Source organism: Vidua macroura, chromosome 4, assembly GCF_024509145.1.
Source record: "Vidua macroura isolate BioBank_ID:100142 chromosome 4, ASM2450914v1, whole genome shotgun sequence".
NCBI classification, from domain to species: domain Eukaryota; kingdom Metazoa; phylum Chordata; class Aves; order Passeriformes; family Viduidae; genus Vidua; species Vidua macroura.
Genome location: NC_071574.1, coordinates 19,917,113 through 19,939,544, shown reverse-complemented (window position 1 = coordinate 19,939,544; position 22,432 = coordinate 19,917,113). Strand labels below are relative to the sequence as shown.

General features: G+C 39.5%; 1 protein-coding gene and 1 long non-coding RNA gene across 2 annotated transcripts in view; one reads left to right on the top strand and one right to left on the bottom strand.

Annotated features, from left to right (window-relative positions):
• Positions 1–316: 316 nt before the first annotated feature.
• TECRL (trans-2,3-enoyl-CoA reductase like) overlaps positions 317–22,432 on the top strand; it is a 58,399-nt gene continuing 36,283 nt past the window's right edge. Inside the window, exons 1-2 of the mRNA XM_053974886.1 lie at positions 317–550; positions 13,843–13,894. Of these exons, the coding sequence (XP_053830861.1) occupies positions 317–550; positions 13,843–13,894 (286 nt within the window). The remainder of the gene's footprint in view (positions 551–13,842; positions 13,895–22,432) is intronic.
• LOC128805901 (uncharacterized) lies at positions 1,682–22,025 on the bottom strand. Its single transcript, XR_008436637.1, has 3 exons — positions 21,897–22,025; positions 10,687–10,766; positions 1,682–1,940 (listed from the first exon to the last, which is right to left on the bottom strand). It is a non-coding gene; the product is annotated as an uncharacterized LOC128805901 (long non-coding RNA).

Here is a 22,432-nt window from a genome sequence, read left to right as displayed (position 1 = left end):
ATTTCAGAATCTGATATCTGCTAATAGGGAATTTCAGGATGTCTTGTTTCAAATGCTGTTTTAAACGAAAAAAAGAAAACAAGAAAACAGCAGCAGCATCCACACAGGACATCATGATAGCAGATTAAATATAGACATAGATTACAGAGCCATTGTTTTCACTCCTGCTAAATAAGACAGTACACTTAAAATGGAATGCCACTTGACCTTTTGTGTCTCGTTGGTCTGTGGCTGTATTTAACTGCTGCAGGGAGGAAACATTTTTCCCTGGAACTGTCCCCTGCTGATATGACGATTGCTGCTTCTGGGTCACACTATGCTCAAGAGCCAGAATCCTAGTGCTCCAGAACACAGGAGGGATCTCGCAGCCGATGGAGGAGCTCTGTCCATGTCTCACAATGACTCACGCTCTTTTTTCAACTTGTCTCAGCTGGTGCTCTCTGCTGGCCAAATCAAACCATCACCAGCACTCAAACATTCAAAAATCACGTACTTTGAAGTAGAGATTGTTGATGTGCAAAGCAAGAGGCAGATCTGCATTGTGGACAAGGTGAGTGCATTATCCCAGCATGCTGGGGCTGTGCCTGGTTCACACGGTGTCAGTTCAGGGACTCTGTTTTCAGTGTGGCATGGTCTTGTTCCATAGTAGAAGTACTTTCAGTCCTTTCTCTGGGAGACACTAAGAATTCCTTGTGAGTCATAACCCTGGGCTGGTCTTCTCCAGGACTTTCACAAATAATCCTGCACTGGTTTGTTTTAGAACTCTTGGCAACTCTGTGGGCACAAAGTTACATCCTTAGGCTGACTCTTGACGCTTAGATTACAGTGTCTATTTCAGAGCATGATACTTAAACATTTGTTTCAGAATGGATACTCATTTTTAATACAATTGCAAGCCTACCATGTCATGGATATGACATTATGCAAGTAGTTTGGTGCACACAATACCATGAGTACTTGCTGGTACCTAAATGTACTCAGCTGTTCCCTGCTTATTAGATTGGACCTGGCAATTTAAAAAATTTTTCGTTTTAAACAAAGGATCTTAGCTAAAAGAGGTGTTTTGAACTTTTGTTTTGTCTGTTTGTTTGTTTTAATAATGTGAGTAAAAAAAAAACCACTATAGCCGAATTGCATAAATAGGATGAGAGGACTGGGTAGGACGGAAGTTCATGAACCCATAAATAACAGCTAAAAATGCCTAATAAATATTTTCATCACAGTTCTTGTGATTCATTGTCCCTCAGTGAAAGAGTTGGTCTCTTTCATGCCATGAAAATTGGAATCCTAATCTATTTAGCCTATGAAATTTTCAGAAAATTAGTGGAGTTTTGGGACTTACTGTTTTTCTAGAAAAAAAAATTCCCTTATCCTCATTGGCAACAGCTGGAACAGGTAGATAAGTTTGCTTCAAATGTTTTATGCCTTTGAAATATGCAGGGTGGAATGCTACCAGATTTCCAGTGTTCTTGGTCTTTTAAAGGGTGTTTTTGCAATTTGTGTGCCTAAAAGTTAAAGGTAAATGTCTCATTTGTTAATTCTTAATGGGGCAAAATATTTCTTGCTATTTTTTCTAACCTAGCCAAAGAGGAAACATTCACCAAATGGTCAAACAAAGAGGAGGACTATTAATAACAATTCTGATGGTAGTGTTCACATTACTTTATTGAGTGATATTTACACAGTTGTTAGCTTATCTACATACATTTAGAATTAGGTTTTGATCAAAAGAAAGATAAATCTGTTTCTTACCCCGATTTCTTATAATGTCAATAAAATACGTATAGTACAGAAACAGCATTAGGCAAAGAGCTATGTTTCAGGAATCCTTTCATGCTGCATGCTGCTGGGATGATACCAGACCTGTGTTTTAATCTTTATTCTGATTTTTTCTGATCCTGAAGATTTTCTACACCTCCTCCAAAGGATGGACTCTGCCCCTGTAGCAGTGAAAAGAGAGACATGAGTGATGATTGCTAAGTACTCTTTATTCAGAGGTAAAATACACACAGGGTAGCAATAACAGCTGCAAGTCTCTGCTCAGAAACAGAAATATATGTTCAATTTACATGGCCAGCAGCATGGGCTTCTTTAAAACATATTTTTGGCACAGTACCAAGGAATTGGTACAAGTATACTACAAGGATGAGATTTCCAAGACTGCCTAAAGAATTTGGTTTCTGAATGCTCATTCACCTGACTGTTTAAGTCCCTTTATTTGCTGTGATAATCCCTAAGTCAACCCTGAAGTTATAGAAGTTGAGTTCCTTGCTTCCATGAACTCTTGTTAGTATCGGTGAACTTAATTTCAGTTGGTTGTTAGAGCAAACAAGAGACTGGTGTACTGGATTATGCATAATTTTCTGTTTAATTAAATATAACTGGTACAGGCCCAACATGACACTTCTAATGCCTGTTTCCTGTTTGTGAGATAGTTATGATTACCTTAATTTCTTGGGTTTGCATGCAATTACTGCTTGCCAGAATAGGAGAGCATAGGAACCATAGATTTTAAAATGCATGTATTTAGACTCTTATTGCATATTGCTAGTGGTTCAGAATATTATGATTTAGCAAATGTATTTATAATATTCTTAGATTAATAAATCTAAAAACTGTATTATAATGGCATAGAGAAGAACCCTTTCTTTCTCCACCCAATAAAAACTAAGGCAGAGTGATTCAATGCTTAATGCTCTGTGGTTAAACACCAGGAGCTGTTACCAAGAGGTTGAGTTTCTCAGAGACCCTTTGCATGCGCCTGTGAATTCCATTCAGATTAGTGGGAGCTCTGTAAAGTCTGCAAAATTATGGTACATTTAACTAGCTCTGGTATTTAGCAAGAAATATTTTCCTGTCCTCAATGCAGTATCAGGATTTTATAAAAGGTGTATTTGATTTTGTCATCTTGAGAAATGAGTTGGCATCAATCCAGAGTTTTGAATCCAGCACAATTAATTCTCTGAATTAATTCTCAATTTAAAAAAGGAAAAATAGCATTATTTCCTTTAGTTTTCTTTCCTATCTTACACTTTTGGGAAGGATCAGTCACATATATTATAAGTTCTTGATTGTCTTTAACTTCAAGGAACAGAATAAATACATACTTTTTTTTATTAAGCCTTTAAAACACCATATTGCAGACTTTTCCACAACCAGGAAAGGCAGAAAAAAATAATGAAAGGAAGCAGAAGAAGAGAAAAATCCCAGACATTTTGGTCCCATATTCATCTCCTGTAGGAGCTGGGTCTGGAGGAAAATTACCTAATCTTGCAAAACTTAAATTCACACGAGTCAGCAACAGTGGCAGTTTATTTTGCACATGCATGCTGTGAACATGAAATTCTTTATAGGAGTACAATTTCTTTTATTTAATATTGTCAACCTGCTCTGGGGACTTTCTCTGCTATGGATATGACATTATGCAAGTAGTTTGGTGCACACAAGCTTTTCCAGTGAGTTACTTAAAGAATTTAGAAGAGAAATAATAGCAGCATGAGATCTTTTCCCTCAGATTTGCTCTTGAAATTGATTCTGAGGTGATGTGCCATGGAGAAGAGGCTTCTGATTTTGGGGGATGGGGAGGAATCCCAAACCACCTTCAGGGTTTGTTTTTTTTGTTTTTTTTTTTTCAGTTATTCTACAAAATGTCCCCAAACTAGGCGCAGTAGAGAAAGTTATTTCAACTCAGGCTGCAACTGCCCTTAAAAGCAGTATATAAATGCTCAGAGGAGGTGTCTTGGGACTAGGCACTGAAGTTTTGAGGAGGTGTACGAGCAGCCTGCTGCTCCACACACTGCCCATGACAGGACAAGAGTCCAGGTGTCAGGGTCAGTTTGCAGGACAGCATCCTGGGTTTTCCTTCTTTTTTTCCCTGCTCCCCAGAGAGGCAGACCGAGAAGATGTCTCTGAGCAGAAAGGCTCTTACCCAAGCAGCCAGAGGCCTTACAAGAGCTGATGCCTGAAAGCCACAGTTAGGAAAATTTAGCCAAGAAATTTGGCCCATATTTTTACAGGCAAGGATGGCAAGCAAGAGTTGAGTGTCTTGTGGGCCAATGTTCAGCTCTTTAACATGCACAGCAATACTGCATTTGTGTGAAGATATTCTGTAGCTGAAACATGAATCATGCATGTTTCTTGCTCAAGGAGTGAAAGAAGTATTTAGCAAGCAATAAATCACTTCTTTGGCCAGCGTAAAAAAACAGGTGAGCCTAGATAATCAAAGTCCCTTTTCCCCTCGCAATTTATTAATTTGTATGGACGAAATTCCTATCTCTGTGTAAAGAGGAAAGCATGTAATTAAAGATTTCTTGTAAGAAATATTTTCAATTAAATAGCATCACAGAGTGTCTAAGGATTTTGGCTGCTGTGGTGCTTCCAAAAAGCCACAGAAAACAGCAGAACATGCAAAAATCAAGTCTTATAAATGAAAGAAAACAATTCCTTTTTGTACTTTTTAACAAATAACCCACATTTTTTGCCACCCACAACTTATGAAAAATACATGGCTACTCAAAAACTGTTTCCCTCATACATTGTTCCAAAAACTTGATGTAGGTTGGTTTTAAAGTTATTGATGTGCAGTGATTTGATTTATAAATGCTGTTAAAGCAGCTCGTAACTGTTTCCTTTATAGCATTCATTTTATAATATTTTTTTCTTCAAATTAACTTGTAGTAAAATGTATTTTCCCACAAACAGTGCAATGTAATTAACTTTGCATGACTTGCTTTTAAGGCAGGAAATGTTACACGGTACAGTTTTTACAGAATAAATCACCTCTGGAGAAACCAGCAGAGAAAGCCTCAGAGCTCAGTAGTTTTGTGCTCTGTGATTTTGCAAGCTAAGCTGTAAACAGAGGCACAAACTCAGGTTTTGGCTACTGTGCAGTGACCCCCCCTTTTCAGAACACTTCCTCAGGCCTGCAGAAGAGCTCTTGCTTCTTCAGATGTGTAGGAAGGGCCTCTTTCCTTGACGTGTTGCAAAGATAATGGAGGCTACTTTCTTACTGTTCCTTAAGCCATCTCTCCATCTTCTACCCAGTGCCTTCTCCCACTGAAATGTCTTTGTAAAACCCAGTTAGAGATAATTGAACATTTATGGCTCACAGTACACACTGGAGGAACTTCTAGCTATATGTTTGTGAGTTCTATTGTTTGCTGTGCAATGCCTACAATGAATGCCATGGGAATATTAATATTTTTAGGGAATTAAAATGCCCTTGCACAACGTCTATGCATCAACCTAGTCACTTGTACATATTCAACACTTCTTGCAGTTAAATATTACAGTGTGTATATCACTACATCTTTTGCCAAAGATGAATTAGGACTTATTCTGATTGCTCTGAAAGACGTATTTTTCTCTGAAGGAGTTACAAACTTCTTTTGATTTGTTTGTTTCTGTTTTGTTTTGTTTGTTTGTTTGAAAAACACCTGAAGCAGCAGTGTCTTTGTACCTGCTTGCTATGGCTTAACAATGCAATGAATTTCTGCTGGCATGTCAGCAAAACCATTTGCATGCAGAAATGCTGTCTCTGGTATCAGAAATCTCTTTCTCTTGCCTGTGGGTTGCTGCTCTGTCACTGAAAGTGAACAGCCAAGGAAAACAGTCATCTCTTTTGCACAGTCAGCTCTAGCAAATAAAAATAACTTCTCACATCATGGCTTGGAGGTTAGACATATCACATTCATTTTAGGTGAGCGAGTGCAGTCATTAAAGTAGGCAATGAAACTCTGCAAAGGAACTCTTTGCAGTACCAGAACATTGCCTCTAATGTCAGGTTCTTCCCATTAGCCTCATTCTAGGGAAGCAAAGTAAAGAAGTCCTTTCCCAGGAAAGAGATAAATACTTTCATGGCCATTTAAAGTATTTCCCCCTCCTAAATCTTTCACTTCTAATATTTCACTTCAGAGGACTGTATATTTTTCTCTGTGGAGAATGAGCAGAACCTGTGACCATCCACAGTGGTCTCATTTCACGCAGAGGATTTTTATCATAATTTTTCTCATTCAAGCAATCTATCATTAATGGCATGCCACCTCTGATGCCAGAGATACCAAAAGGTGAATAACCAGCTGTGTCAAAGTAGGGGGCTTCCATAGTGAGACATGGATGCTGAGTCCCACGTAGCAGCAATTCCTACAGCAAAATGGCTGATGGGACACAGACACAAAAATAGCTGGATGTAGGCTCATTGCTGTGGAAATCCTCTTTTTTGACTTCCTTTTGGAAGGAGGATTTAATGGTGTCTTGTGTCTTTCACTGTATGTTTTCACAGCATCCAGCACAACGGGGATCTGGCCCCTGCTGGGGGGCACTGAGAAAAAACACATTTATAAAATATGTGTCTTTTCTTGCCTGTAAGCATTGAATCTTATGCCCAGCCCACAGTGCTGGAAGTGATAACAGTAGTATTTTCTTCCTCAGTTATTACTTATACTTGGTAGAGTAGGTAAACATATTCAAATTCTGTTGCAGGAATGCATGACACTTATTTCTTTCTTCACATAATTTTAATGTCAATATAGCTACGGATGGTTTCAGATGAAAAGAGGCAACTATACATATTACTTTTTGCTTGCTGTGAGATGGCTTTTTAAATGGAATACCTGGAGAAATGGCCTTTGATTTTTCTAGAAGAGAGAGACTGGGGAAGGGAGAAGCTGGTAACTTTAGGGCATTTAGCATTTGCAAAGGGATAATTTAAAGAATTCTAGAAGCTACAACAGATGACTAATGCTTCAGCTGATACTAATCAAAGTGTAGAAGTGCCTTTAAATGACAGATTTTTGTACATTTCTTATTTTAGATAAAAAAAGCCTAAGCCTGGGGGAAGAAATAAAGAAGCAAATATAATAAATATTCAAAAAAATTAAAGTTGCTTCAAAGTTGAGCAAAAACAAGAGTGAATTTATGTGACACTGGGGGTGCTCCAACTCTTCCTGAACATTCTGGCCAGCAGCGAAAGCCAGCTATGCCACCAGAGCAGTGAATATTGCCAAAATTGTATCTGTAGAGACAGATTCCCAGCCAGTGTGAAAATGTCCTCTTCCCCACCAAAGTTATGACATTTTACCCCAGCCACACATTTGCCTTATTGCATCAGAGATAATTCAGAGATTATTGTAAATTATAAATGTACTGGAGCAATACAAGACCATAGGGAGCAGTAGGTGTTTTATTAGTCTAATAGTTAACAGCACAGCCCATGATGGAAAGTTAGGTGCATAATGGCATCTCCTATAGGCAATATTAGCATTAAAATACTCCTGCATATGATTTATTGCTCCAACAGAACATGCTTCAGGTTCCTTCTGAAATTCAATGTGTGATTCTTCACAAAACACCTGAGCCATGTAGTCATGGATCTCTAAATACCCAGCAGTATATGTTAATGCTATTATTGTATCTGACTATGTTTAAGCAATTTTGGATTTTAAAAAGCTCTTAAAATGCAAGCTTTTCTTCCTTAACAGCTATATTTCTTGTGCTTCAAAAGAACAAATTGTGGCAATCAGAGGACCTCTACCAGAAGTACAGCAAGCATCTCTTCATTGCACTTGGTATTGAATAATGAAAAGTATTTGGATTTCTAACAGACCTGATGCTGCCTGGTTGTTCTCATATATCACCCTCATTTCCCATTCCTTTCTGCTGCTTCTTAGCTTCCAACTCCCCTCCACAGATCTGCTTTATTAGCCCTGCTACTCATAGAATCTTTTGTTTTGCCAAAATATATTCTTCTGTGAAATTTCTTTTGAGTTGGTTGATCTTTTGGCTTTTTTTATTTCATGCAGTTCCCCAAATAGATTGTGACCATCTTGTGCTAAATATTGGTTGAGTTTCTTGGGTGCACTTCTTGATTTTTAATTTTAGCAGTGTGTGTGTATATATAAAAAAGCAAACAAAAATCTATACTGCTATTTGATAGAAAAGGGAAGACAAATTCAGAGCTTCCACAGCTCAGCCATATGCTTTATCTATGCTAGAACTGGCAATCAAAATCCCAACAAAAAACATAAACACCACCCTAAGCTCACTTTCTTGCTCAGAAGTATGGGTCAAAATTACTGCTTATTATTCTTTATTATTTATACTTTGTTCAATAAAGCAACACTATATTTATTTCTAAGAAAATATTATAATTAAAAATGTTTATTTTATTATTTGTGGTTTATATTACTTTATTTTTGTCAACTATTTTGTTTTTAAATGCATATCCCAAATGTTGTTTCTTTTGAAAATGACAGTGGAAAAAAATGAGTCTTGAATTTTTGATGAGGTAGAATTTGGGAGACATTACATTACGAATTAGTTTTGAAATATTTCAATCTGTTATGACACAATAAATATTTCAAGTTCAATTTATTTTACAACTTAATAGTGCATGTATTTGCATATTATTTCCTATTGGATTGTTTTCAATGACTTGAGAGCCATGTGTTATATTATTTTGCACTATCATGATAGATGTGTTTTAAAATAATGCAGAAATAATGAAAGTTTGATACAGATGAGAAATAAAAAATAATGAATATAGCACATATATTCATTATATGAATACAAAAAAAAAAAAAAAGATTTTCCAGCATGTGCCAGAAGCAGATTTTTTAATAAATTACTATTCCATTTTTAAAATTTGAAGTCAACACAAATTTACACATCCAGGGTTTTGGCAGGAAAATTCAATTTCCCTGGTAGAAAAGTGTTGTGGCAGAGGCTTCCTGACAGGTTCTGCTGTTCAGCTGCTGAGGTGAACAGTAACCTTACTCAACTCCCCTTAATAAAAGGTCACAGGGCATGGGAATATACCAATCTAGTCAGATTTGCTCAGAAATAGGTGTGTATGTTGAATTCTGCACACCTTCTTTCTGCTAATGAATTACATTTTCTTTACTTCCCTTCTCATATTTAGCAGAAATAGAAAAAGCTCTTTTTTGTGTCTGACACTTTTTCAGGCAATTTCTTGTGAAGAAATTTCTATTTTTTAAATAGAAATACCCAGCTAGCAGTACAAAAACAATTAATCTTTAGAGACAAACTTGGCTGGTGTAAATTGACATGACTGCATGCAGCAAGCATGTGTTTATGTGTATTCTTAGCTAATTTGGCCCATAATCACTGGAAATATTAGTCAGTCAGATTATCTCATATGCCAAGGTTCATGTGACCAGATAATAAATAATCTGGAAGATTGCTCAGTGATACAGCCCTCTACTTACGTATGTGTGATGGAAACTACCTCAGCTCAAACCGTAATTCAGAATATTTCCTGCTTCTGGAAAGGCTGCATTGAGGTCAGAGCCAGCTGTTTGGCAGCCACTTCACTGCAGTCTACTGAGTAAAATACTGGATTCTACACAAAGCCTTTGTGTAGCTGCTGACAGCAATGTCTATATGTAATTACCTCTACGTCATTTCCATGGTGAGCTCATTTATTTATATCTCTTTGGGCATGACCAGCACACTGGTTCACCAAGAGAGCTGTGTGGGACACACTGGGAAAGGCTAAAACAAAACAGTGTCCAGTTTTTAATTCTGACTTTCAAAACTGACAATAAGAAACAGCCAATCTGATCTAGAAGTCAAATTCACATAACACAGATATCAGCTAGAACAGGTGCTTTTCTAATTAACTTTCTGTGGAATGCTGCTGGTTTCTTATAATACAACCTGGTCCCAAAACAAGGATAGGGTGCAAAAGCAGTAATGATGAAGTATTTGTTGAGTGCTGAATTTGGAAATTACCTGGCTTTCCCATTAGCTGGTTATCTGTTTTGCAGCCAGATCCTCAGCTGCAATAAACTGATGTCACCCTTTTGAACAAATTTACTCTGGCTGAAGATGGGGCAGTGGTTAAAGAGCAACAGGAGTGGCAGAATTTCTGAATTTCTGCCATTATGGAAAATGCCTGTTACAAAGTAGGTGACTCAGCAGCGCAGTGGTACTGTTACATGTTACAAAGAGAAAAAGGTATTCAGAGAGAAATGTTGAATGAAAGATTACTTATTTGCTGAAATTCTATTATTCAAATTCTTATTGATATTCTGCTGACCTCTGACCCCTACAATAATTCTTTAGTGCAAGAACTGTGTGATGCAATTACATAGAGATCACCAGATTTGGCATAATTCTTTGACTTATAAAAGTGAAAGAGGTATGAAAGTGGATAACTATCTGATTGCCTTGCACTCACAAAAGGCAGTGTTAAGTTCCCTTAATACCTTCCACTTAGTGCTCTTCCTTCAGCCATAGCATAAAATACTAATATGGTATTTTGAATCTTAAAAACAAATGTGATGCTTTGTGCATTGGTGTCTGAAGGAAGAATAGAACTGATATGGATGACCCAGAAGGTCCTTTAATTCTTGAATTCCTGTAAATGAAAAGTTTACATTTGGTTCAAATGGAAAAGTAAAAGTTTTCTGGCTGTGAAAGTACAGAAAAACCAGGATTTGGCATTTTGAAATAATCTTTTTCTGAATGAAAAGTGTAATGACTGCAATCCACAGCTGTAAAATATGCATTTATTCATAATATTTTTTTCAAAAAAAATAATCTTGAACCTTACAAATGATAGTAATTTACTGGAAAGTTGACTACACTTTAAATCAGGCATTAGACTACAAGTGAAGAAGTTGTAGGGAAAACTGGCTTGACCATCAGGCTGTAGAAAATACATACCAAATAAGAGCAGAAATCCATCTTGCTTTAAGCAAAGGGTGGTCTCTCACTCTGTTTTGCCTTTGCATATTTGTAAAGTGCTGAAATAGAGGAAAGAAAGGGTTATAACACTTTTAGGAATAATTCAAAAGAATGAAATGAGAGTAAGACTAATAATTACAGTGAAATATTCCAGGGTGTTTTATTCAGTTAGCACAAAGGGTAATAAGAGCAGATGCTTTCCCAGTCCTTACAATTCCTTAGCTTGTATTGATGTACAATGAAAAGAACAAAAGATAATTAATAGTCTATGAAGAGGACATTCTTACTAGTAAGCTGGTGTCTCAGCATCCATCTTCTCATTGATCAATATTAGAAACTATAACTTCACTGGTTGTTTTATGGGGTCTTTAGAAAAGGACATAGAATTATCAAGATCATAAAAAAATGTATTTCATTCTTTTGTGGCTATAACCTCATTATTCTGCCTGGGAAAGAAGACTGCGATTTTTCTATGTCACAGCCCATTCTGAAGTGGGAAAGTATTTGTGTTATTCTTCAGCTGGTGACCTGTGTAGTTTGTCTCAAGTGGAAGGGTCCTTCTTGAAGGCAGCTGGCTCATATAAAACAAGTGTTCTGCTGCCCTCCTGGCTGGATGAGAGCTCTGAGCCTTCCCGGGGTCCCCACAGCCTGCGCAGAGCCGCCAGACTGCAACTTGCCAGCCCAGCACATCTCCGGCCACAAGCTGGCAGGGCCTAAACCAGCTCTGGCCTAAAGCACCTTGGATGTGGCCAGGCACAGCAGTGTCCTGCTAATGAGTTCTGCCTCGCTCAGGGATGTACAGGGCACGGCCCTACCAGCTGCTGCTGCTGGGAGTGCTGTGTGGTGCTGCCCGTCACCCCCCAGGGGCACACTCACTGGCTCCTGGGCTGCAGCAGGACACTGCAAGCACTTGGTAGCTTCTAAACACCTGAGGCATGTGGGTGGCTCCACAGGTGGACCTAAAACATGAGCTCAGATTCATTTTTTAAATAGCTGAAGTTAGGTGATGTGAATCCCATTGCTGCCATAGCAGGATTTGGAGAGGAGAAAGCACTGATTGTCTCAGGATGAAAAAAAGGAGAGGGATGTAAAGGTAGAGTTGCTAACAAGGGCTCGACTAGACATTTTGAACAGATTGAGAGCAGCTCTGCCTCAAAGTCAAAACATACTCAGGAGAGCTGGAGATGGAGACCTGGCTCTGTTTTGAGCCAGCACTGCCCTGTAAGCATGCTAAGCTTTACAGTTTTTCAGCTTTCTTTGCCTAAATGGGTTGATCAGCTCTCCAGAGCATGGGTTGGCCCTAGCTACTCTATCCCAGAACCCGTCACAGTGAGGTGCTCATCTGTAGGGATGCAGGCCCTGCAGCAATGTGGCTTATACTGCATTTAGAAAGCAGCTCATCCTCCATCAAACTGGAAAAGACCATCCCCGTCCTTCAGCTGGCAATGCCAGCTCTGAGCATCTGCACATCTGCCGCATGCTAGGACACATGACAGATTTCGGTCTGCAGGCTTGTATGCTCAACAGGTGTTGCCAGCTAACAGTGCTTGCATCCATATCTGGTGGATTCAGGGCTCCAGGCCTCACAGGTGTGAGATACAAAGTGTGAGAAAGCAATTTCAGACATTTTTAGAGGTTTTGAGAACATAACACCCCCAAGTCCACAGATGTTGCACACATGATGGGAAAAATACACAGAGACTACGGGAGATGTTCTACTGGGTGTTGCATGGAATGGCTTAAGTGCAGCAAATACAGATAAAATATTTTCTTTCCTATTTAAACTAAGAAAGATAAAGTGACTTCTTCTACTGTTTCCTGTAGCTAGGAAGAAAAGGGTCTCCAAGGGCAGTGTCTCTTGCCTAAGACACTGGTTTAGTACAGTTCAGCATGGTTTGAGACAACACACTTGTTGGGGACAGGGTAAAAGGGTAATCCTTGGTTTCAAGGAGCCTAGGCCTTGATTTGGGTGGAGTTGGCATTGCTTAGCAGCCACATTTGAGACAAGTCAGGGTTTAAGTGGAATTTCATTTACAGCAGTTTCTGTAAATGCCCAGTGAAATCCTCTGTAACTGTGGAAAATAAAGTGTTCTCATCTAAACCCAAGATAAAACTTACAAAAGTTTACTACCTTTTAGCACAGGTGTCATTTTACATCTTTAGATCACTGAAATCTGTATTGAGCTCTCTGCCTGTTCACATTACTGGAAGCAAGTTGCGTTACTCATAAGTATTAAACGCACATATACTGTATATTTGTGTGGAGTGTCAAATTACATAAGAGTAAACTTTTCTTTCTGCACTGATTTGTTGCTTTAGAGTCAGCAATTTTATTTTGTTGCATCAGTATTTCTCCAAACTCAGTCTTTTCAACAAAACAACCTATGTTAAAGTGCTAAGTGATCTCTACTAGGAGAATTCCTTATGTTCTTTATTCGTTTGCATGGTTATTGTCACAATCTGCTAATAAGTAACTCAACATGCTACTTCCTCAAGAGTCCAATTGCCTTTCCTTGTAAACAAAAGGCAAATCCAAGTGTCTTGCTCTAGTAAATTCTAAATGTGTTTCTCAGGTAATTTGTACAAAGGATATTAAGAAATCAATATACATAATAAAATAGAGCCTAAAAAGCCTCCGGACAGCCCTCTAAAACTGTGACATCTGAATTGCTTCAGTGCCCATGAACAAAAGCATGCAGAAGCAAACTCATTTCAGGCAGAAAGGACAGAACCTACCACTTTTGCTACTGCCTTCTCCAGAGAACCCTTTCATGTCTCCAGGACATGGACCTCAGCATGCTTGAACCTAACTTTAAAACTAAATCCTTCAAGTTTTCCCACTAGTTTGATCTAGGGGGCAACTGATCAAGCAGGGCCAGCAGCTTTCCCTCTTGACCCTTGTGATTCTGCCCTTCCATCGACCAAGCAGAGGTGGTCCAGGTGATGTATAATTCAAATTTGGACAATCCTTAATAACATACCAACCTGTGAAAACAAATGTGCTGATTTTTTTCATTTTAGCCTGAAGGACTTGCAGACAAATTTAAGCATCTCTTCATGGGAGGGTTGGAGAAGGGATCCCAAAGTGAAGAAGAAAGGAAAATTAACCTTTATGCATTTTGCTTTCTTTTCCAGGTACTTCCAGCATCTACTGTTCTTGATGTGAAACACAAATTTCACAAAGCATGTAAGTACTATGGTTACCAGGCTGGAGACATGGTTAGAGGCCTTTCATTTAGAGAAATTGTCTAATTTATTTTTCAGGAATCTTACACAAAAGCTGAGACTGGCCTGACAGCCCCAGAGCTCAATAAGAATAGTGTTTGAACTAAGGTTCTATTGTAGCTGTTGCAGATGGGAGAGACTGGAAGGAGAGAACTGCATAATTTATCACTGCTAGCACATGAGGGGCAGTAGTTTTTATCTTGTTTTTAACATTACACAGTGTCATTTCAAGACCAGTACTGCATTTCTTCTCCCAGTGTTATATTGGATAAACTTCAGTAACAATAGACTGCTTCAAGGTGGCCAGAAACTGACCATGTGGACCAGAAAGCTGCAGTAGTGGAGAATGTGAGCTCAGAATGATTAAATAACATCTGGATTTAGGTTAAATAGACAGAAGAAATTATGGTGGCAAAGCACTGGCACATGCTGCCCAGAGAAGCTGTGGATGTCCTGTCCCTGGAAGGGTTGAAGGCCAGGTTGGATGGGGCACTGAGCAACCTAGTCTAGTGGGTGACATCTTAGATACTGACTGAGCCGTCATTATTTTTACAAAAAAGGGGTGTGTTCAACTAAAAGCTAGATGCCCTTTACAGGAAAAAAAAAATGGTTGTCAGCCACTAATATGCTTGAGTTCAGAGTAGGGTACGTAGAAAAACATTATGCTTCTCCTGTGTCCTTATAATTTTATAAAACACTAAAGCTTAAGGCATCTGTGGTTGCACATGGGTTCAGTTGATGAAGCGAGAGGCTGTTAACCTGACTGCTCCAAAGATACTTATTTTCCTTCCCTGTAAGGGCTTGTAAAATACGAAATGGCAAAAGTTCAAAAGCCACACTGCTGAATATGAAAAGATCGAGTGCAAAAGTTTAAATATTTCAATAAGAATATGTCCTCCCATTAGTTTGTCAAATGCAATGCACTTCTGCCTAGAATCTCTTAAATCAATTGAAACTGGATTTATATTGATGAAGTTGAAATCAGTTGAAGAACACTGGCAGTGAGGTTTACGCCAATATAACTGTAATGAGGTTTTTAATGGATTTGGGCTAAAATTATGTGAGGCTGTGCATAAGACATTTTAATGGCACCTGTTTTGATATTAAGAGGCATCCTACTCCTCAAGTACCCCCAGTGATGTAAGTGGAGCTAAGTATAAAGCAAGACAGTAAACATACAACAAAGCACAGTATTATATAATGAACCAAACCTCTGTCCGTGCAGTGTGTTGCAGCACATGGAAGGGCTGGCAAGTGCCCTCAATGCTTTTTAAATTCTCATTTTTTATGTCAGTTCATCCCATTCCCGGGAGTACACTGTATCAGTGTCCTGTGTCCCTTCTTCACAGCTCAGCTCATTGCTTTGATCTCTCTTTTCCCGTTCAGCCTGGATGTTGTTGTCCCACGAGGTTCCCCCACTCCACTCCTCCTTTCCCAGTTGCAAAGATCAAATGTTCACTTTTTTCTCTTTGTATAGTTAGTGGGATGACAGCTAATAGAATAAAGTTCTCTTAGGCAAGGGCTGAGAAGGGGCTAAAGCTGATCTGTGGTGCCTTTGGTTAGCATACTATTTTGTACCAGCTCATGCATTCATTTCTGTCATTTTGTGTGTGCCAGACTCACATGTTCCCCTATGATCTCTCATTAAAACACACTCCTACGCACACCCCCTTAACAGTCTCCCTGTCTGCATACATTCTCCTTTGATAACCCATGTAATTAAGCTTTCTCCTCAGCTGGTGTCTTGTCAGCCCTTCAGTGAGAGGAACCCTTGTGCAGCAATTTCACAAGAATCATCTCTGTCACTGATCAGGTTTTGGTGCCTGATTCAAGAAAGAAGGAAAGAGACTGAATTATGAATTGCAGCACAGGCTGTTAGCCATTAAAATTAGTGAAATGGGATGCAAGTGACACTTGCCATCTTACTGATAAGTAGTTTCTAAGTTAGTCAAATATTAGTTTGGCTGTGTGTTTATACAAAAGGCAGAATATGGATTTAGAAGTCCAGGAACAAATTCTGAAGTACTCCTCAGCCCTCACTTCAGCAAAACTGTTTCTACTGAAACAACCCCAGAAAGGCCTAACCTTGTGCTTTTTGTGGCATTGAGTTCAGGGGGGCAATCCCAGTTTTATCCCTGGAGATTCAGGGATCTTAGTGGAGAATAACCATTTAAGACAAAGTGCTATTTTCATGGGCATTCAAAGGCTTTGTCCAGATTGAAGCTGTTTTTAATCGTCCCCTGGCTGCTGTAGCCACTGCCTGTGGGAGGGACAGGCAGCACCAACTGGGGTCAGCCCAGAACAGCAGATTCCCTGCTGCAGCCCCCTCCAGCCATCAGCTCCACAGGGGCTTTCTGTAACGGATGTTAGAGCCAGGCTGTCATGCTTAATAGCAAACATCACACCTGCCCACCATGGATCTGTCTAATCCTTTTTAAACCTACTTATAATTTTGACCTCAGCAAAATCCTCTGGGAAGGAGTTCCACAGTAAAAGCATGTTGTGGACAAATGTCTACACTTCTACAGCTTGATGTTTTCTGCCTGAGATTGAGTGGCAGCTGAGTGTCAGAGTGTCACTGGCCATCATGCTGAGCTGTCTGAGGCACAAACCTCAATCAAAATGGTGCCGTGCATGAGGAGACTTTTCTAGAATTTTCCTCATTCCTTTGGCTAGCTGGCAGAGATGGAACCAAGCCAAAAATGGTGTGTATAAGAAAAAAGTCTCTTGACCCATTTTCTCAGTTGCTTATAATGAGTTAGCTACCTGACATTTTCTTTATCTATACAGATTATGTTTTCAATGGAGAAAGAAATATCTTGTAGGCTAAATTTCCAGAGCTTTTGTCCTTGGCAATAACTTTTCACCTTTAATTTATTTTTATCTTTCCAAAATGTATTGGACTGCTGGGGGAGGAAATCTTACAGATAGAAAATGAAAAACTGTAATAATAATGCTAATTCAAGTATCACATAACTAAAATAAAATACTCCTAGAACATGTAATATATAATATAGTGGAGTCAGTGATCATTAAATATTTTCAAGGTTACTGCATGGAAGTTGCTGAAAAAGCTCTTGAAAGAAGAGGAAGAAGTGAAAGGAAAGTAGGAAATAAGATCTCTCAGCAGTGTTGTAACAAACTGATAGAGGCAACCTCCTGCTCACGGCGAATAGCACAGCTGCAGCTACAATATGAAGCCAGAAGGGTGAGCATAGGGAGGCTAGAAATTGCCTTCTAGGCAGAAGGAGCAGGCAGGGAAGGGAGGAAGCCTGGTGATGGGTGGAAGGAAAAAGGGAAGTCCAAGAGATAACTGAAAACATCATGTCATGGGTATCCTGGTCCACAGAGGGAAATAAAGGGGTCAAGGAATAAGGAACATCTAAGCTAACAGAAGTTACATAGGGCATTTAAAATAAGCAATACCAATGAAAGCAAATCATAAAGACAGGAATTGTCAGTAGATGGCACTCAAGAATAAACAGCATAATTTCTGAACAATATGAAACTTTAGAACCCTAGTATACCATCTTATAACTGCTCCTTACAGGTATTTTTATAGTGATCCTGGGAGCCATGTTCCCTGGAACGCAGCTGAAATATTTTCTGTTGGTTCTCTCTAGAGAAAGTACAAAGAAAAAGTGCAATTCCTTCTTCATGATGGGACCAATCTCTCTTTCAGCCTCCTCCCTACAGTAGGGCAGTGTGTTAGGTGTCATCTGCCAGGTTTTACCTACTGCTGTCATCCTGCATGTGTCCCAGAAGCCACAGGAGAACTGGCAGCCCTGCATTTCCCGTCACCCAGGAGTGCTCAGCTCAGGCAGAGCAGGGAGAGCAGCATTTTAAAATCAACAGGTCCTCGTTCACCTAGAGCCCTGAAGCAGATCTTCAAAACACCGAACAGTGGAAGTTGAGCTGACAGGATGAAGAGCAAGGAGGAGAATCACTCATTACTTAAAAATCACAAGGCAGGCTTTGTGAGCACAGCTTAAGGCATGAGAAGTACTAAAAATAATTCTTTAGTGGAGGAAATCCTCTTTCTTTCCTCCTTTCCAAAAAGGCTGCTAAGGGTTTTCATGCTCTGAATGTGAAACTTTTCTGGTTTTCATGACACCTGAGCAGTCAGGTGCACCTAGTAGCAGGATTTTAATAGCAAGAGCATCAGAAATAACTGGTTTTTGCCAGGCCTGTGCTGACACACAAGATGCGAGATGCTGGAAAGGATGACTGTACTGCATCATGTAATTCCCTTCTGGAGGCCAGCTGTGATGTTAAACTGCAAGGCTCCGAGAGGTGAGAAAGGATGCTGTGGGGATTAGTCATTAAGAGCAGTACCAGGGAGAGCGGTGACTGCTAAGCCAGTCCTTGCCTACCGGCTCTATATAATCAGGACTGTCTGATAACACAGTCTTGCTGAGAACCTGCAGTTCCTCTGATTTCTCCACACTGTCTATTACAGCTGGATTCTCAGGTAGCAAAAGTTAATGAAATCTGTCAATTTTGATGCCTGGAGAGACTCATGTGCCTGATGAATACATCTGCTGGGGACTCAGAGAAGCTGAATTATGCTATTTATGGCTCAGCAAAGTTGACTTCATAGTCTTGGCCTGTCAATCAGCCATGTGTTTCACAAACCAAAGAGACCCAAATAAGTTATATCTAGGGCACAGAGCCTTCCAGAGGGATCTTTATTCTGTCCTATATTAGAAGATCAGGCTTTGAGAAAGCCAAAATGTTTGAAAGAGGGCAATGATCTGATCCCACCGTGAGTCGCCTTGAGCTGGACGCACTCCCTGGACAGAAAGGCAGCTACAAAGTCTATAGCTTTTATCAGATCTCAAACTCATTCCTCCCTGATTGTGTCCTAAGTAGCTCACAGTAGCCCAGAATCCATATATGAAGGAGTTTTCCAAAGGACAGACAATATCCTGCTGTGCAGTGTCTGATTGCAGAGCTCAGAGGCCCAGCATTACGTCCCCAGTATGGATTCTCAGAGCATATTGGGTTGGCAGTCACATCCAGCTATTGTTTTTGATAAATTCTCCCCTCTCTGCATTCATAACAACTCATTTGGAAATCACACAATGAAGGCGACTCGCTGGGGATGGGCAGTTATTACAAATAGGCCCTAAGAAGTACGGTGATTTCATCAGTATAAATTGCTCATTCATCTGTGTTGACTTTGTAAATGGAAATTACTAGATTAGGAGGAAACATGGTATTTATTTCATCCTATATTTATAATTTATTTTTCTTTTGTCTTAGTCACACAGCAGAGATCAATAGGATGCTAGCTCCTGATGAATTTCAGTATCCCTCAAATGACACAATTCTAAAATCTTTTTACTTCTCTATGCCTGTCAATACAACCCAGTTTATTAGAAACTCCTTGAATTGTTACTGCCACAGTAAGGCTTGTATCTTCTGAAATTCTTTACTTTTTGCTTCCCAGCTCTAAGCACAAAGAAAGCAACAGCTTCTGCCACAAAACTCAAACTGGTTGTTACCCTCTTCCTTCCCAGCTCACAATCAGAGATCTCATCCGTGAGTAAATTGCTTCCTGCCTGTGCAGCACATGCCTATCAGAATTCTTGCCTGAGGATGGGGCTTTAGTCACAAGACCGGCCCATCCACTAACTTCATCTCTATCCTGTGCAGGGAGAAGCATCGGAGGGCAACTTGCTCTTAGCTTGTTCGTGACATATCTGTGCAAATCTCTCTATACAAAATACAGGAGTCTGTCTGCTGATACAGATTCGTGTGACCTGAATTGATGGCTTGGCTGTCAAAATAATTGCAGCCCTTCTGTGGAAACTGGGAATTTTTTTCACTCCTTTGCAACAGCCAGTCAGGAAATGAGAATGGCATCATTGACCTAACACTGTTAAAAGAAAGGAGAAGCCAAACTGAGTTAACCTCATTATTTTAATCTTCAAAGTGAATGAAGGCTTACCTTATACTCAGGCACCACACACTCCACACCATTCTGTGTTGGAATTACAGAAGAAATGATTCTGGCCATGTTCCAAAAGGCACAGACAATGCATGGAGCCCATGGAATACGCCCTCCAGAAGGTTCTGTGCACTTCACAGATGCTATTGTGCATCCTGAGCTGTGCTCATAAGCCTCCCATTCAAGCCCGACTCCTATCTCTTGACACTGCTAAGGCACAGATTCTGCATTTGGACATTTCTAGCTGGGGTGCTGAGATAACAACAGTGAGAGTGAGTACCAGACCAGGCACCTGCAGTTCATTTCTCTGCTAAGCACTTGAATCTCATTATAAGCTGTGGAGAAAGAGATACTAAAGCAGTCTGAAAAGCATCTGATCATGTATCCATGATGTTTTGCTGTCTGAAATACAAACACAGTTGCAAAAATATTTTATTATTGAATTCAGAAAATATGGCGGAGGTTTGGCTCACCAAGCTGATTTAGAAGCAGGGCACAGAGAACTGTAAACAAGACTTTCAGAGAGAGATGTTTAAAGCATTCTGGTCTTCAAAAGATAATCATGAAATCCAGAAGGCCACCTGGGACTTTTGAAGTCTCCTGATTAACACTGAAATGAATGTGATGTTTAAGACTTAGGTCTTTAAGACTTGACCAATGGGAGTCATGCTATTGACAGGGATGAGTTGTGTGCTGGACACTTTCTTCCTTTTAAGCTTCATTTTCTCATCTATAAAATAAGAATAATTAACCTGCCTTTCATCCACATTGGGATCTTTTGTCTCTTTTGGCTATGATCCCATAAGAAACACCTGGGACAAAGAATGACTTAAATATGTTTAATGACCTATTGAACCAGAAGGAGTAAGGTGTCTAAAACACAAAAGCCAGGATTCATTAAAGCCTTATAGAAATAAGATGACCTTCAGAAAACCAGCAATATTTAAATCAGCAATGGAAAAAGTGAAGATCAACTCAAGAAGTTAAATGAAAATTCACATTATTTCTCTTTTTTTTTTCTTTTTTTGACAGCTGCTGCATCTGATGTTATTGCATTTCATTAGCAGGACTACAGATATCATTTCAGATGAGTAATATAATAAAAGAAAAGGCAGAAAATCTATTGAGATGTAGCTTGAAGCAGAACTGTCCCCCTCTGCTCTCTGGGATATTGTTCCCAGCTGAGACTTACAGGGCTCCAACAATGCATCACAAATGACATCCTATGTAAACAATGGGAGAACAAATGTGAGATGCTATTTAAATGCCTCATTAAGGAAAGGAAATTTCATAGCTAGATTCTTTGCTTTTCTTGACTTTACAGTAGATTTAATTGACAGATCTAGATGAAAAACATCCAAATTTGTTTACCACAATTGCCTGTTATTATTTACAATGTGTCTTATATTAGTGCCTATGGCACAACTGAAAAATTAGAGTAGGAGGCCCTATAGAAGTAATCCAGGCCATAGGAATATCCAGTCTTGAGGAATTAAAGCCTACTCAACTGTTAACAGAAGATGCCAAAGTAGTTTTGGATTTAAAACTGCTCCTACATCAATTTAAACTCAGATATTAATGTTTTTTGTCTGAAGAACAGACTCATTTCCAGTGTTAATCTGGTGTTCACCAGCAGACTCTGGGCTTAACGTTCATTCAAAGAACTCAGGAGGCTAAAAGTCCAGTGGGCCTTCATTAGTGTGAAAAGAATCTCATGTCCATTAATAAGACAGATGTCTGTTGATTAAGGCAGGGTCAAGGTCACCTGAGGCTGCAAATGTGCTCTGCATCTATATCAGGTTTTTCACAAGAGTCCCTGCAGTTTTGAACACCCAAGTTGGCACATGGTGCTGTTGGTACTTTACTGAAAGGTCCAACAGCTTCTCTTAGAAGGAGCTGCTTGGAATGGATGTGTATGAAATGTCCCAGGAATGCTTGTCAAAGACAGCCAACAGGCACTGGGTAACAGGAGAGGAAGTGAATTTCCCTTGCCAGAGTGAGAGGAACCTACCTCCTTGAAAAAGCTGTGAGAACAAAAGAAATAAATGACAAGTTCTATGGTGTCATCTCTGATAGACAGGCTAGAGAAGAGGCAGCAGCTTCAGGTTCTAAATTCAGACTTTCCCCCAGGTCTTTTCTTCCTCATGGATTCCCTGGATGTGCTTTTGCAGCCCCTTCCTTCTGTGGGGTCAAGAGCTGTGATGTAACAAGTAGCTGCAATTCCAGGGGTAGGGTCAGGTGAGCACAAGAGCAAGGGGGGCTGTTCAGAACTTAATGTGAAAGATCTCACCCTGTGATAGTGGTTTGGTTTGTGTTTGTTTAGACACAAGCCCTCTCTCATATTTATAGCTATTTCTGTCTTTCTTTTCTTATTCGTGCATGGTGGGAAAGAAACCCTAAGAAAACCAAAATAAGAAAGCTTTCAAACAAAATTTGGTATTTGCAACTGTTTCAAGTTAATGAAAGCAATGCATCAAAGACAAGAAGGTGAACAAATGATTCACAGTAAAAATAATGTAGCAGAGTTTTGCCTCTTTTTAAATTGTC